The sequence below is a fragment of the Mobula hypostoma genome, chromosome 10 (assembly GCF_963921235.1).
Source record: "Mobula hypostoma chromosome 10, sMobHyp1.1, whole genome shotgun sequence".
In the NCBI taxonomy this organism is placed as follows: Eukaryota; Metazoa; Chordata; class Chondrichthyes; order Myliobatiformes; family Myliobatidae; genus Mobula; species Mobula hypostoma.
In genome coordinates, this window is record NC_086106.1 from 50,907,212 (window position 1) to 50,920,290 (window position 13,079).

General features: G+C 42.5%; 1 protein-coding gene across 1 annotated transcript in view; it reads right to left on the reverse strand.

The window, feature by feature from the left end:
* The window catches only part of LOC134353300 (sodium- and chloride-dependent neutral and basic amino acid transporter B(0+)-like), a 109,313-nt gene extending 96,650 nt beyond the window's left edge, over positions 1–12,663 (reverse strand). Inside the window, exons 1-2 of the mRNA XM_063061336.1 lie at positions 12,606–12,663; positions 4,419–4,563 (exon numbers count right to left, since the gene is read on the reverse strand). Of these exons, the coding sequence (XP_062917406.1) occupies positions 4,419–4,554 (136 nt within the window). The 5' untranslated portion in view covers positions 4,555–4,563; positions 12,606–12,663. The remainder of the gene's footprint in view (positions 1–4,418; positions 4,564–12,605) is intronic.
* Positions 12,664–13,079: the final 416 nt, after the last annotated feature.

Here is a 13,079-nt window from a genome sequence, read left to right on the forward strand (position 1 = left end):
GGTTTACCAATAGCCCTCTATTTTTCTAAGCTTCATGTATCCATCCAGGAGTCTCTTAAAAGACCCTATTGTTTCCGCCTCCACTACCACCGCCAGCAGCCCATTCCACGCATTCACCACTCTCTGCATAAAAAACTTACCCGTAAAAAAAACTAGAAATCATTCTGACGTTTTGGCCACTTCCCATTCCCATTCTGACTTGTCTATTCATAGCTCCCTCCATGGTCACAGTGAAGCCACTCATAGTTGGAAAAGCAGCATCTCTTATTTAATGAATATTGATTGATTTCTCTATCTTCTGGTAATTTCTCCCCCAACTCTTCTCTTTTTCCTTTCCCCATTTTGGTTGTCCTTTTACCCCCCATTTCCTCCCTCTGGTGTCCCTCCTCCTTCAGTTTCTTCTGTGGTTTTCTTTGTATTTACATGGTTTGTTGTCATTTGCCCACTGTTTGAATGGCCATTCGGTACGATTTTAGAAACATGGAAACATAGAAAACCTACACCACAATACAGGCCACAATACAAAGCTGTGCCGAACATGCCCCTACCTTAAAAATTACCTAGGCTTATCGATAGCCCTTTATTTTTCTAAGCTCCATGTTCCTATCCAGCAGTCTCTTAAAAGACCCTATTGTTTCCGCCTCCACCACTGCCGCCGGCAGCCCATTCCACACACTCACCACTCTCTGCGTAAAAAACTTACCCCTGACATCTCCTCTGTACCTACTTCCAAGCCCCTTAAAACTATACCCTCTCATGCTAGCCATTTCAGCCCTGGGCAAAGACTCTGACTATCCACACGATCAATGCCTCTCATTATCTTGTACACCTCTATCAGGTCACCTCTCATCCTCCATTGCTCCAAGGAGAAAAGGCCGAGTTCACTCAACCTATTCTCATAAGGCATGGTCCCCAATCCAGGCAACATCCTTGTAAATCTCCTCTGCACATTTTCTATGGTTTCCATGGCCTTTCTGTAGTGAGGTGACCAGAATTGAGCACAGTACTCCAAATGAGGTCTGACCAGGGTCCTATATAGCTGCAACATTATCTCTCAGCGCTTAAATTCAATCCCACAATTGATGGAAGTCCAACGCACCATATACCTTCTTAACCACAGAGTCAACCTGCGCAGCATCTTTAAGTGCCCTATGGACTCGGACTCCAAGATCCCTCTGATCCTCCACACTGCCAAGAGTCTTACCATTAATGCTATATTTTTCCATCATATTTGACCTACCAAAACGAACCACCTCAAACTTATTTGGGTTGAACTCCATCAGCCACTTCTCAACTCAGTCTTGCATGCTATTAATGTCCCGCTGTAACCTCTGACAGACCTCCACACAATCCACAACACCCCTAACCTTTGTGTCATCAGCAGATTTACTAATCCATCCCTGCACTTCCTCATCCATCTCATTTATAAAAATCACGAAGAGTAGGGGTTCCAGAACAGATCCCTGAGGCACACCGACCTCCATGCAGAATATGATGCGTCTACAACCACTCTTTTCTTTCTGTGAGCAAGCCAGCTCTGGATCCACAAAACAACGTCCACTTGGATGCCATGCTTCCTTACTTACTCAATATGTCTTGCATGGGGTACCTTATCAAATGTCTTGCTGAAATCCGTATACACTACATCTACTGCTCTACCTTCATCGATGTGTTTAGTCACATCCTCAAAAAATTCAATCTGGCTTGTAAGGCACGACCTGCCTTTGACAAAGCCATGCTGACTTATTCCTAATCATATTATGCCTCTCCAAATGTTTATAAATTCTGCCTCTCAGGATCTTCCCCTTCAACTTACCAACCACTAAAGTAAGACTCACTAGTCTATAATTCCCTGGGTTATCTCTACTCCATTTTTTGAATAAGGGAACAACCTCCGCAACCCTCCAATCCTCCAGAACCTTTCCCATCCTCATTGTTGATGCAAAGATCATCGCCAGAGGCTATTATATTATATTTATTATTCTATTATGGATTTAATGAGTAAGAAACATAGAAAACCTACAACACAATACAGGCCCTTCAGCCCACAGTGCTGTGCCGAACATGTCCTTACTTTAGAAATTACCTAGGGTTACTCATAGCCTTCTATTTTTCTGAGCTCCATGTACTGTCCAGGAGTCTCTTAAAAGACCCTATCATATCTGCCTCCACCACCGCTGCTGGCAGTCCATTCCACGCGCTCACCACTCTCTGTGTAATAAACTTACCTCTGACATCTCTGTACCTACTTCCAAGCACCTTAAAACGATGCCCTCTCGTTTTAGCCAATTCAGCCCTGGGAAAAAGCCTACAGGAAAATGAATCCCAGGGTTGCATATGGTGACATAAATGTACTTTGATAGTACATTTACTTTTCAGTTCTGAATGTTCAAAAAATGAATGAAGTTGCCTGAGCAATTTCCACCTTGAGAAATTCACCCTTTAATTGGATTTAAATTGATTGGCCTGCATCTGATCCAAGCCACCACTCATGTTCACCATTCCCACTTTATACATTGCTAGATGTATCGATTGTAGTTCCTTGGTTCTGATCAACCTCAGAGCTTGGCTCCAATGGCTGTTCCAGGAGTCAGAGTTGGGAACAGTTTTAAATGTTTGGTGGTAGATCCTTAGCTTCTACTCCTGTAAAACCCTGATTAAATAGCTTACTATGTCAAAAACCTTTCTGAAGTATCTCTGGTGGTCAGAGGCAATTCAAAGATGGATTTACATAAATAAAAAAGAATAAATATTTAGTTAAATGGCTTAGATTTAAGGCAGCATATTTAAGGTGGGTATTTTCAAGGTCTGTATATCAAAGGATATAGTGAGAAGGCAGGTGTATGGGGTTGAGTGGGATCTGGGATTACCGATAACGGAATGATGGAACAGATGGGTTGAGTGGCCTAATTCTGCTCCTGTGTCTTATGGTTTTATGGCTTGAAATGCAAGAAAGAATTAACTTAAAACAAACTTTTTCTGTAGCGTGTCGCACCAGACAGTCAGCCATTCTTGTCTGGCACGTGGTGTCAGGATTGGTCTCCTTTTGGATTAACTGGGTCACGATATGAACGTTCCTGACTCAAACCTTTTCTTTTACGAGGCCGAGTGGCCAGCTCTATGCTCAACCTGGCACAGATGGAAAGCGTGCTCAGGGGTGGCCTGACTTGGATTCGAACTCGGGAGCCTTTGCTCCAGAGTCCAATGCTGATGCCATTACGCCACCAGTAAAATAATCAAATAATTTGTAAAATAATCATATTATTTGTCTTTTTGATCAAAGCTAATAAACCATTCAGGTGAGGTCAGAATCCTTAGTCTCCCTATGAATAGGGGAAGTTGGTATGTGAAGGATAGCGTGTATCTGGTCCCTCTGGTTAGTATTCCACCCTTGGGCTCAACACTGACTTCTACATTGCAATACATGGGTGTTACACTCAGGGACAAATTGACTAATAAGGGGAATCATAAGGTGGTTCTTCATTGTTTTCCCATCTTTATATTTTGAGTTGAGTGTTTTGATGTAGCAAAATAGAATGCTTACAACATATAAGGATGTCATTCAACTCATTGTGTCTGTGTTGGTTAAAGAAGAGCCTCCCAGCCAAATCCCACCTTGCACTAGGTTTCTTAACCTGCAGATCTCAACTTTTGAGTGTGTGAAGGTTTAAACCTCTGCCACCCCTTCAAGCAGCAAAGGCAGAAATCCTGTACCACATCAAATCGATGGAAGAACATGGCGATATCAGATCAATTACGACAATGAAGCGAGTGTGCATGTGGTCGATCGATCGTGCAATGAATCTTGCCAGGATCCTTTTCACCCTCTCCAGGTCAATCATATTTTTGTTCCTGACTTCCATCAATCTGATGACAAGGCAATGTGAAGAGCAGTTGATGAAAATAAAATTTGACCAGAACCTACAAACCTTGACCCAGAGGTAGAAGTGAGGAGACCAGTACCAAAAATTTGAGATCTAGTACTATAAATACATCCAAATGATTCAGTTCATGCATTTTCAACAATAACACTTTATCAGATTTATTCTGGTGACAACCCCATTCACTTACTTACTTGAAGTGACATTATTTTGAACCATTTAATTTAAAATAAAAGGAGCAACATTTTTGATGAAGAGCACAACATTATCAGGGGTGAGCAGAGTTCCCTCTTTTGACTGATTTGGGAACCTCTTTGTTAGATATCAGAAATCCAGTGACTGTTCTTTCACATACTATTGAAAAATATTTTCAATTAACTTACAAATCAAAATTCTAGATTAATTATACTTCTATCAGCAATTCTCTGAACTATTGTTTATGAGCAATTTTCCACTGAATTGAATATTTCTTACACCTGTATAAAATTCCATTTATTTTTGTCCACTCTCCCAAGTACTGTGGATTCTCTACCGTACCTCCTCCATTTCTGTACGCCAGGTAGGGGAATCTCCAAACATTGCCCAAACCCACAGCACAGCCAGTCACTGAGAGCAGATAGTCAGCCTTCGCGGACCAGTTGCCACGCTGCACATTTTCGTCACTGTCACCCATGATAGCAGTCTGTTGGGCAGGAGAGCAAAGTTCTGATTAGATGATGACAACTGGAACTCATTCAGAATGGACAATTTTCAGCCAGTGCAGGAACACTGAGTGTTCAGCAGCATGTGCTTGCTACCATGAATTTGGAATTCCACAAGAAACTTTGCCCCTCTTAGGATTTAGCTTGATTATATCTTTATGTTTTACAGTTATAAAAGACTTACTCTAACTTGTGAAGGCATTGTTTGATGGCAGTGCTCTGAAAATCTGTGAAAGGCTGATTTGCGTCCATTCATATTTTAGGATGGTGAGCAATTCGTCCACTTATTTACATACTACTAAAACTCTCATGCTCTGTCTGTTTGTGACCTCCAATTAGCGCAAACGGTGCATTACAGCGACACTTTTTGGCTAAATTCAATTAAAATGTGCTAACTTACAGAATGCAGGCAAAGTTCAGGGTTATATATTCATATAAAATTGCTCATTCGCCAAAATAAACAGGCTCCCTTTTAACCCGAGACCCGATTGGCCATCATGGAAATCGGGACGTGACAGCCCGACGCATGCGTATAGCCAGCCTCAGCAGTGACACCTCCCGGAGCAAAAGGGCAGGGCAGCTCTGTTTTGAGGGGTCACATTCTGCTAATCAGCATCAGAATGTGCAGAATTGAGACAGATCTAACTGCCACCCATCAATAAGAGATGATTAAATCTTAATGTAATTACGTACTTGGAGACACCCATAAAACCCTTTGTTGCAGTCAAAGGACAGCAGTGACTATATCGCGTCTATTTAGGAGAGCACCAACTACATCATGAGGAATAATCAGCATCCTTTGGTGTTACTGCTTCGTATCTTCTATTCAGCATTAAGTTAAAAAAATGGTCAGCCTAATTATGCCACGTGGAAAGGGAAGGGGGATATTATTGTCAAGAGATGACGCCAGATGTTGTCGGGAAGTGGTAAGGAGAGGGAGAGGACAAGAATCAGATGAGGCCAGGCCCACATGACTCCAGGATCAAAAAGTCAGGACAAAAAAGGTTGAGAGAAGAAGAGACAGAGGAGGAGAGGCATGCACTTCTCCAGGATCAGAGACAAGCAACAAACAGCAGAAGGGATGAAGAAACGGGGGATGAAAGGACTGCATGTCTCCAGAATGACAACAAGAGGCACAAGGGTGGCAGATAAACCAGAAATGATGCCATCAAAAGTGTCCTTCGTTAAATGAGGAGCAGCTATATTTGTTTTGCTATGCATCGTTCTTCTTTAATAAACTGAGGTTTTCTACTTCAGTTTCCAAAGCAAAGCAATACCAATAGCATTCAGGAAAAATTAATGTTCATTCTGGTCACATCAGACTGCACTACCCTCCTCTCAAAGGGTGCCCCAACGGGTCACCCCGTTGTCTAGTCTTGATTATAGGGCAGATCACTTACGTCCAAATGCCTTTCAGTGTCCTGCTGTAGTCAGGGCCATTCTGCTCCCATACAAACAATGATTCTCTCTCTGTCAGAAGACAGCACCTTCTTCTATTTGAGGGAAATTCAGTTTGGTTATCTCAGATATCAATGGTACCCAAGGCACCCAAGAATTTCTGGCATCACCTCACAGACTAGTAGTTTCTACTGAGTACTTTTGTTACTCTCAACCAGTGAACACATGCAAAATTTTCATACGTCATTATAAAATTGCCTTGGCCAGAAGTTGGTTGAGATCTGAAGGTACAGGCTAGTGCTACCAGGGGATTGAAAAGAACATTGGTAAAATTTATGTTAGAGTTTTGAAGAGATCTTGAGTATAAAAAGGGGGCAACTTCATTGTACAGGGGGAAGTCTTCTAGGCTGGGACATAACTAGAACTAAGAGTTAGGGTTAGACAAGGGCAGAGAGAGAGGGGGGAGAGAAGGAGAGAGAAAAGGTGAGAGAAAACAAGTGAGAAGGATAGGGGGAGAGAGAGAGCAAGAGAGGGGTGTGAGAAAGAAAGAGGGGGAGGGAGAGAGAAACAGAGTGAGAACTCGGGGGGAGAGGGAGGGAGAGAGAGTCTGGGATATGAGAAAGTTTTGAGAAAGTAAAATGAAACCAGTACACAGCAATGTTTCGTGAACTTGGTGTGAATACATACTGGAGAAGCTCATGGATGGGCATGCTCGGGACTACAGATGGAGAATGTCTCCCTCCTTACAGACCAGTTAGCTTTGTTTCTAAGTTATGAGCCTAGGCCAAAGGTCACAAGAGTTAAGAAGATATTGGCTGGTACCACTAGGGATTAGAAAGGAACTTTGGTAAAATTTATTTTACATTTTTGAAGACTGTACAAAGGTGTACAAAGGGGTAATTGCTTTGAGCGAGGGGAGTCTTCTCTTAGGCTGGGTCGCAGCTAGTGCTGAGAGTTGGGGAGAGAGAGAGAGAGAGAGAGAGAGAAAGGGGAGGTTGGGGGAAGAGGGGCTGGAATATCTGTTGGGCATCTGTGGTTCCCTCTGGCAGTATATAATGTGGAGATGCTTAGTGTTTATTTGATAAATATGATTTTGGCTCTTTTACAACTTACATCATTTTCTTTATTTCTGTATTTTATTCTCTGTATCTTTCTGTTAAAGTAATTTCTTAAAACTTTTAATACGGGTACAGTGCCTCTTGTTTGCAGCTGAATGAGAAAAGAACAAGGAATATATTTGAAAATATTTTCATTACACAGCACCACATCCCCATGTTTTTTACTGTAATTCAAAGAACTGTAAAACCAGTAATTAAAAGGAGCATTATTGAAATAGCAAACCATGCTGTTCAAAACAAATAAAAACCATTCGCAAGTGGGTCACATGAGCCAAATGCATACAGTACAAAGCAGGTAATGCTGAAGTTAGGTATACAGTAAAATTGTAAACAGAGTGATTAGCGAACACTTGGTCTCTGCCATTTGAGTTAAATGTAAAGCAGAACTACAAGCTGAAATCATCTGCTGTCGCAATATTTTTTAAACAATATATACAATATGTTGTCCTCATCTCACTTGGTAGGTTTAACTTTCTGATGTTTTAACTAGTTTTGACAATGTTGCAAAACACTCACAATTCTAATTAACCTTTCTCATCCCACACAAATAACAGTCTCTTAACCTGGGTTGCAGATATAAAGAATAAATACAGAAATAAAGAAAATGATTTAAAAAGTTGTAGAAGTGACAAAATAATACTTAGCAAATAAATACTGAGCCATTCCACACAATATACTACCGAGGGAACCACAGATGTCTGGCAACTTCTCACCCTCTTGCCCTCTCCCCCCTTCCCCTCGCCCCTCTTCCCCTCTCCCTCTCCCATCTCCCTCCCTTGACCTCTCCCCCCTTCCCCTCTCCCTCTCCCCCCTTCCCTTCTCCCTCTCCCCCCTCCCCCTCTCCCACCCCCACCTCCCCTTTCTCTCCAGGGTTAATCTGGAATATTTCTGAAATACACCAAGCATGCATTCTATGTATTCCTTTGCATCATTGTCTCTGAGACACTGTGTATCTTATGCCAATTTATAGTGCAAATGAAACATTTTATTAAAGCTTCTATTAGAATAGTTCAGGGTACATTTAAATCAACAGCTCATACATCCTCTGCTTCTGGTTCCAGTTTATTTTTGTTTAAACACCGAGGTAGAGCCAATTATCCTTTCCCTGCCGTCTCTGTGCCTTTTCCTTCTTTAAATTTATGTCACTTTCAATGCTTTTTCTGCAAGACTCATCTAAATGTTTCTGCACTTTACCCTTCCAGTGAAGATGTGCAAACCATCCACAGTTCTCTCACATTTCCTTTTTCTGTCCACACTTCTGTAAACATTCCATTCCACCCACTTCTCAAGATGCCAGCATAGTCCTCTTCGGGTCCAGGACAGGCAATTCTTAAACCAGCATTCACACTTTGTAATTTGTTTTCTTACTTATACTCAAACAGAAAAAGGAAAAAAATGCTCTTGTCCTCTCGAACTCTTGTTCCTATATCCTTCTTTTCTTGTTTTCTTTTCTTCTTTTTTCTTTGTGGGACTCAAACCGCAGGTGAACTCGTAGGACTTGGACCCAGCTTGAGCTGTCTTCTTTTATGTGTACTTGTGAGAGCAATACTTGACACAAGAAATCTTTTTGTCAGCATCTTTATTTCCATAAACACCTCATTTGTTCCTATTGCACCTCTTTTTATTCTTAACTAGGGCCTCAATATCTCTTGAAAACCAAGGTTCACTAAACCTGTTATATTTATCTTTTATTCTGATTTGCACATACAAGGCTTACGCTCTCAGAATTTCATTTTTGAAGGACTCCCACTTAAAAAGCGCACCTTTGCTAGAAACCAGCCTGGCCCAGTCCGCACTTGCCAGATCATTTCTGATATCATCAGAATTGGCCTTTCTCCAATTTAGAAGATCAAGCCATGGACTAGACCTATCTTTTGCATATTTACTTTGATACTAATGGAATTAGGGTCACTCGATGCAAAGTGTTCCTCTACACAAGCTTTAGTCATCTACCCTGTTTCATTCTTGAAACCAGATCAAGTATCACACACTCTCTCACTGGATCTTTTACGTACTCATTACGGAAACTTTCCTGAGCAGATTTGACAAGCTCTATCCTATCTAGTCCTTTTACAATATGGGAGTCCCAGTCAATATATGGAAAGTTAAAATCACCTACTATAACAACCAGAACAACTGAGATGTCCTCCATCTTCAAAGAAAGGAGCTTCCCTTCCTTTGTCATCAATGCTGCCCTCACCCGCATTTCTTCCATTTTGTACACATCTGTCCTCACCCCATCCGCCTGCTGCCGCACCAGGGATAAGGTTCCTCTTGTCCTCCCTCACCTACCACCCCACTAGCCCTTCGTGTCTCGCACATAATTATCCATAATTTCTGCTATCTCCAATAAGATCCCACCACCAAGCACATCTACCACTTGCCCCCACTTTCTGCTTTCCATAGCAATTGTTCCCTACACAGCTCTCTTGTCCACTCATCTCTTTCCACTAAACTTCCTCCTGGTACTTATCCACACTCAGGTTAGAGGAGCAACACCTTATATTCTGTCTGGGTAGCCTCTAACCTGATGGCATGAACATCAATTTCTCAAAGTTCTGGTCCCTCCTCTTGTTCACCATTCTGTATTCCTGTTTACATCTCTCACCTTATCTCCTTATCTGCCCATCACTTCCCTCTGATGCTCCTCTCCCTTCCCTTTCTTCCCTAGTCTTCTGTCTTCTCCTACAAGATTCTCGCTTCTCCAGCTATTTATCTCGTTCACCAATCAACTTCTCAGCTCTTTACTTCACTCCCTCCCCCTCTCCATGTTTCACTTATCACCTGCCACCTTGTACTTTTTCCTCCTGTCTCCCACCTCCTTATTCTGACTTCTTTCCTTCCTTTCCAGTCCTGAAGGGATTCGGCCCGAACTTTGGCTGTTTACTCTTTCCCATAGATGCTGTCTAACCTGCCAAATTCCTCCTGCATTTTGTGTGTGTTGCTTTGGATTTCCAGCATCTGCAGATTTTTCGTGTTTACTACAACAACTTTTATGCTTCTCACACCAATCTGCTATCTCTCTTCAAATCTGTTCCTCTTAATCCCTTGGATTGCTGGGTGAACTGTTAGATAGCGCCATTAATGTGATCATACCTTTCTTGATTTCTCATTTCCATCCATAATGCCTCACTAGACGTGTTCTCCAGTTTGTCCTCACTGAGCACCGCTGTGATATTTTCCCTTACTAGAAACACCACCACTTATCCTTTAATTACTTCTGCTCTGTCACGTCTAAAGCAATGAAACCCCAGAATACTGAACTGCCACTCTTGCCCCTCGTGCAACCAAGTCTCATGAATAACTACAACACCATAATTCCAGGTGTTGATCCATGCCCTGAGCTCATCTGCCTTTCCTATGATACCTATTGCATTGAAATGTGTGCAGCTCAGGACAGGAGCCACACCATGCTCAACCATTCTTTTTTCTGACTTTGTTTGAGATCTTAACAAAAACCCACAAGTGAACTCATAGGGCTTGAACCCAGCTCAAGCCAGCTTCTTCTATGTGCATTCATGAGACCAATACTTGGCACAAGGAACTCTTTTCTTTCACCACCATGGCTTTCCTATATCCGTGACTAATGGAATGATGTACCTTGACTTCTCCATGCAGAAGGAAATTTGCATTCCAACAGCAAACTTAGACCTTTGCTTATATGATCTGCCGAGTATTTGGGACTGTTCAGTGACTGGGACACAATTCCATTCTTCCATAGAAAAAAGTCAAGGGTTAGCTATCTCAATAGAACCTTCAAATAACTGTTATTATCAATAAATTGGACTTTGACAACTTGCACTTGTGCCTCAGTCACACCTTATTTACTTGCGTAGAAAGAAAAGAGTGTGGTCCCTGTCACCAAACTGTTCAGAAGGTTGAACTGCATCTGCCACCTCTCAGCCCAGTTTTCCATCCTATTGATGACCCGCTGTAACCTGTGACAGCCCTCCACACTATCCACAACACCTCCAATCTTTGTGTCATCAGCAAACTTACTACCCCATCCCTCCACTTCCTCATCCAGGTCATTAAAAATCATGAAGAGGAGGGTTCCCAGAACAGATCCCTGAGGCACACCACTGGTCACCAACCTCCATGCAGAATACGACCCGTCTACAGCCATTCTTTGCCTTCTGTGAGCAACCCAATTCTGGACCCACAAAGCAAGGTCCCTTTGGATCCAATGCCTCCTTACTTTCTCAATAAGCCTTGCATGGGGTACCTTGTCAAATGCCTTGCTAAAATCCGTATACACTACATCTGCTGCTCTACCTTCGTCAATGTGTTTAGACACATCTTCAAAAAATTCAATCAGGCTTGTAAGGCACGACCTGCCTTTGACAAAGCCATCCTGACTATTCCTAATCATATTACGCCTCTCCAAATGTTCATAAATCCTGCCTCTCAGGATTTTCATCAACTAACCAACCACTGAAGTAAGACTCTCCTCTAGTCCTTTTACGGTATGGGAATTGCAGTCAATATGTGGAAAGTTAAAATCACTAACTATAACAACCTTACGGTTCTTGGTATAGTTTGTGATTTCTCTAGAAATTTGTTCCTCTAAATCCCTCAGATTTTTGGGTGGTCTTGAATATAGCCCCATTAACGTGGTCATACCTTTCTTAGGTCTTAGGAGCTAGGGCTTTACTCTTTGGAGAGAAGGAGGATGAGAGGAGACATGATAGAGGTGTACAAGATAATAAGAGGAACAGATAGAGTGGATAGCCAGCGCCTCTTCCCCAGGGCACCACTGCTCAATACAAGAGGACATGGCTTTAAGGTAAGGGGTGGGAAGTTCAAGGGGGATATTAGAGGAAGGTTTTTTACTCAGAGAGTGGTTGGTGTGTGGAATGCACTGCCCGAGTCAGTGGTGGAGGCAGATACACTAGTGAGGTTTAAGAGACTACTAGACAGGTATATGGAGGAATTTAAGGTGGGGGCCTATATGGGAGGCAGGGTTTAAGGGTCGGCACAACATTGTGGGCCGAAGGGCCTGTACTGTGCTGTGCTAAAATATGTTCTATGTTCTATGTTATTCCTCAGATCCACCGATAAGGCCTCAGTAGACGAGTTCTTCAGTCTGTTGTGACTGAGCACTGCTGTGACATTTTCCCTGACTAGTAACAGCACTATCACTTCTATAATCCGTCCCGCTCTATTGCTTCTAAAACAACGGAAACCTGGAATACTGAGCTTCGAATCCTGCCCCTCCTGCAAACAAGTCTTACTAGTGGATACAATGTCGTAATTCCACGTGTTAATCCATATCCTGGGTTCATCTGTCTTTTCTACAATACGTTTTGGATTAAAATATGCGTAGCTCAGAACGTTAGTCACAGCATGCTCAACGTTTTGATTCCTGATTTCATCTGAGGTCTAAACTACATCTGTCTCCACAACTCTCCATTATCTGTTTTGGCAGTCTGATTCCCATCCCCCTGGAGGTCTAGTTTAACTCGCCCCACACTCCACCCCAACCCCCCGGTGCAGCACTAGCAAACCTTCCCGCTGGGATGTTAGTCCCCTTGCAGTTCGGGTGCAAGCTGTCCTTTCCGTACGGTTTCTTCCTTCCCTGGAAGAGAGCTCAATGATCCAGAAATCTTATACCCTCCTGCCCTCCCTCCTACTTAGCCACCTGTTAAACTGTATATCTTAGTCTCTCTGGTCTCAGTAGCATGTGGCATGGTTAACAATCTTGAGATCACAACCCTGAAGATCCTGTCCTTTAACTGAGCACCTAACTCTCAGAATTCACTTTGCAGAACCTCGCCACTCTTTCTACCCGTGTCATTGATACCCACATGAACCATGAGCTCTGGCTGCTTACCCTCCCACTTAGGAATGCTGAGGACTTCTGAATCAGAATCAGATATAATACCACTGGCATTTGTTGTGAAACTTGTTAACTTTACAGCAGCAGCACAATGAAATACCTGATGAGTAAATATAGAGACAAAAGTATACGTTCAGCTTAT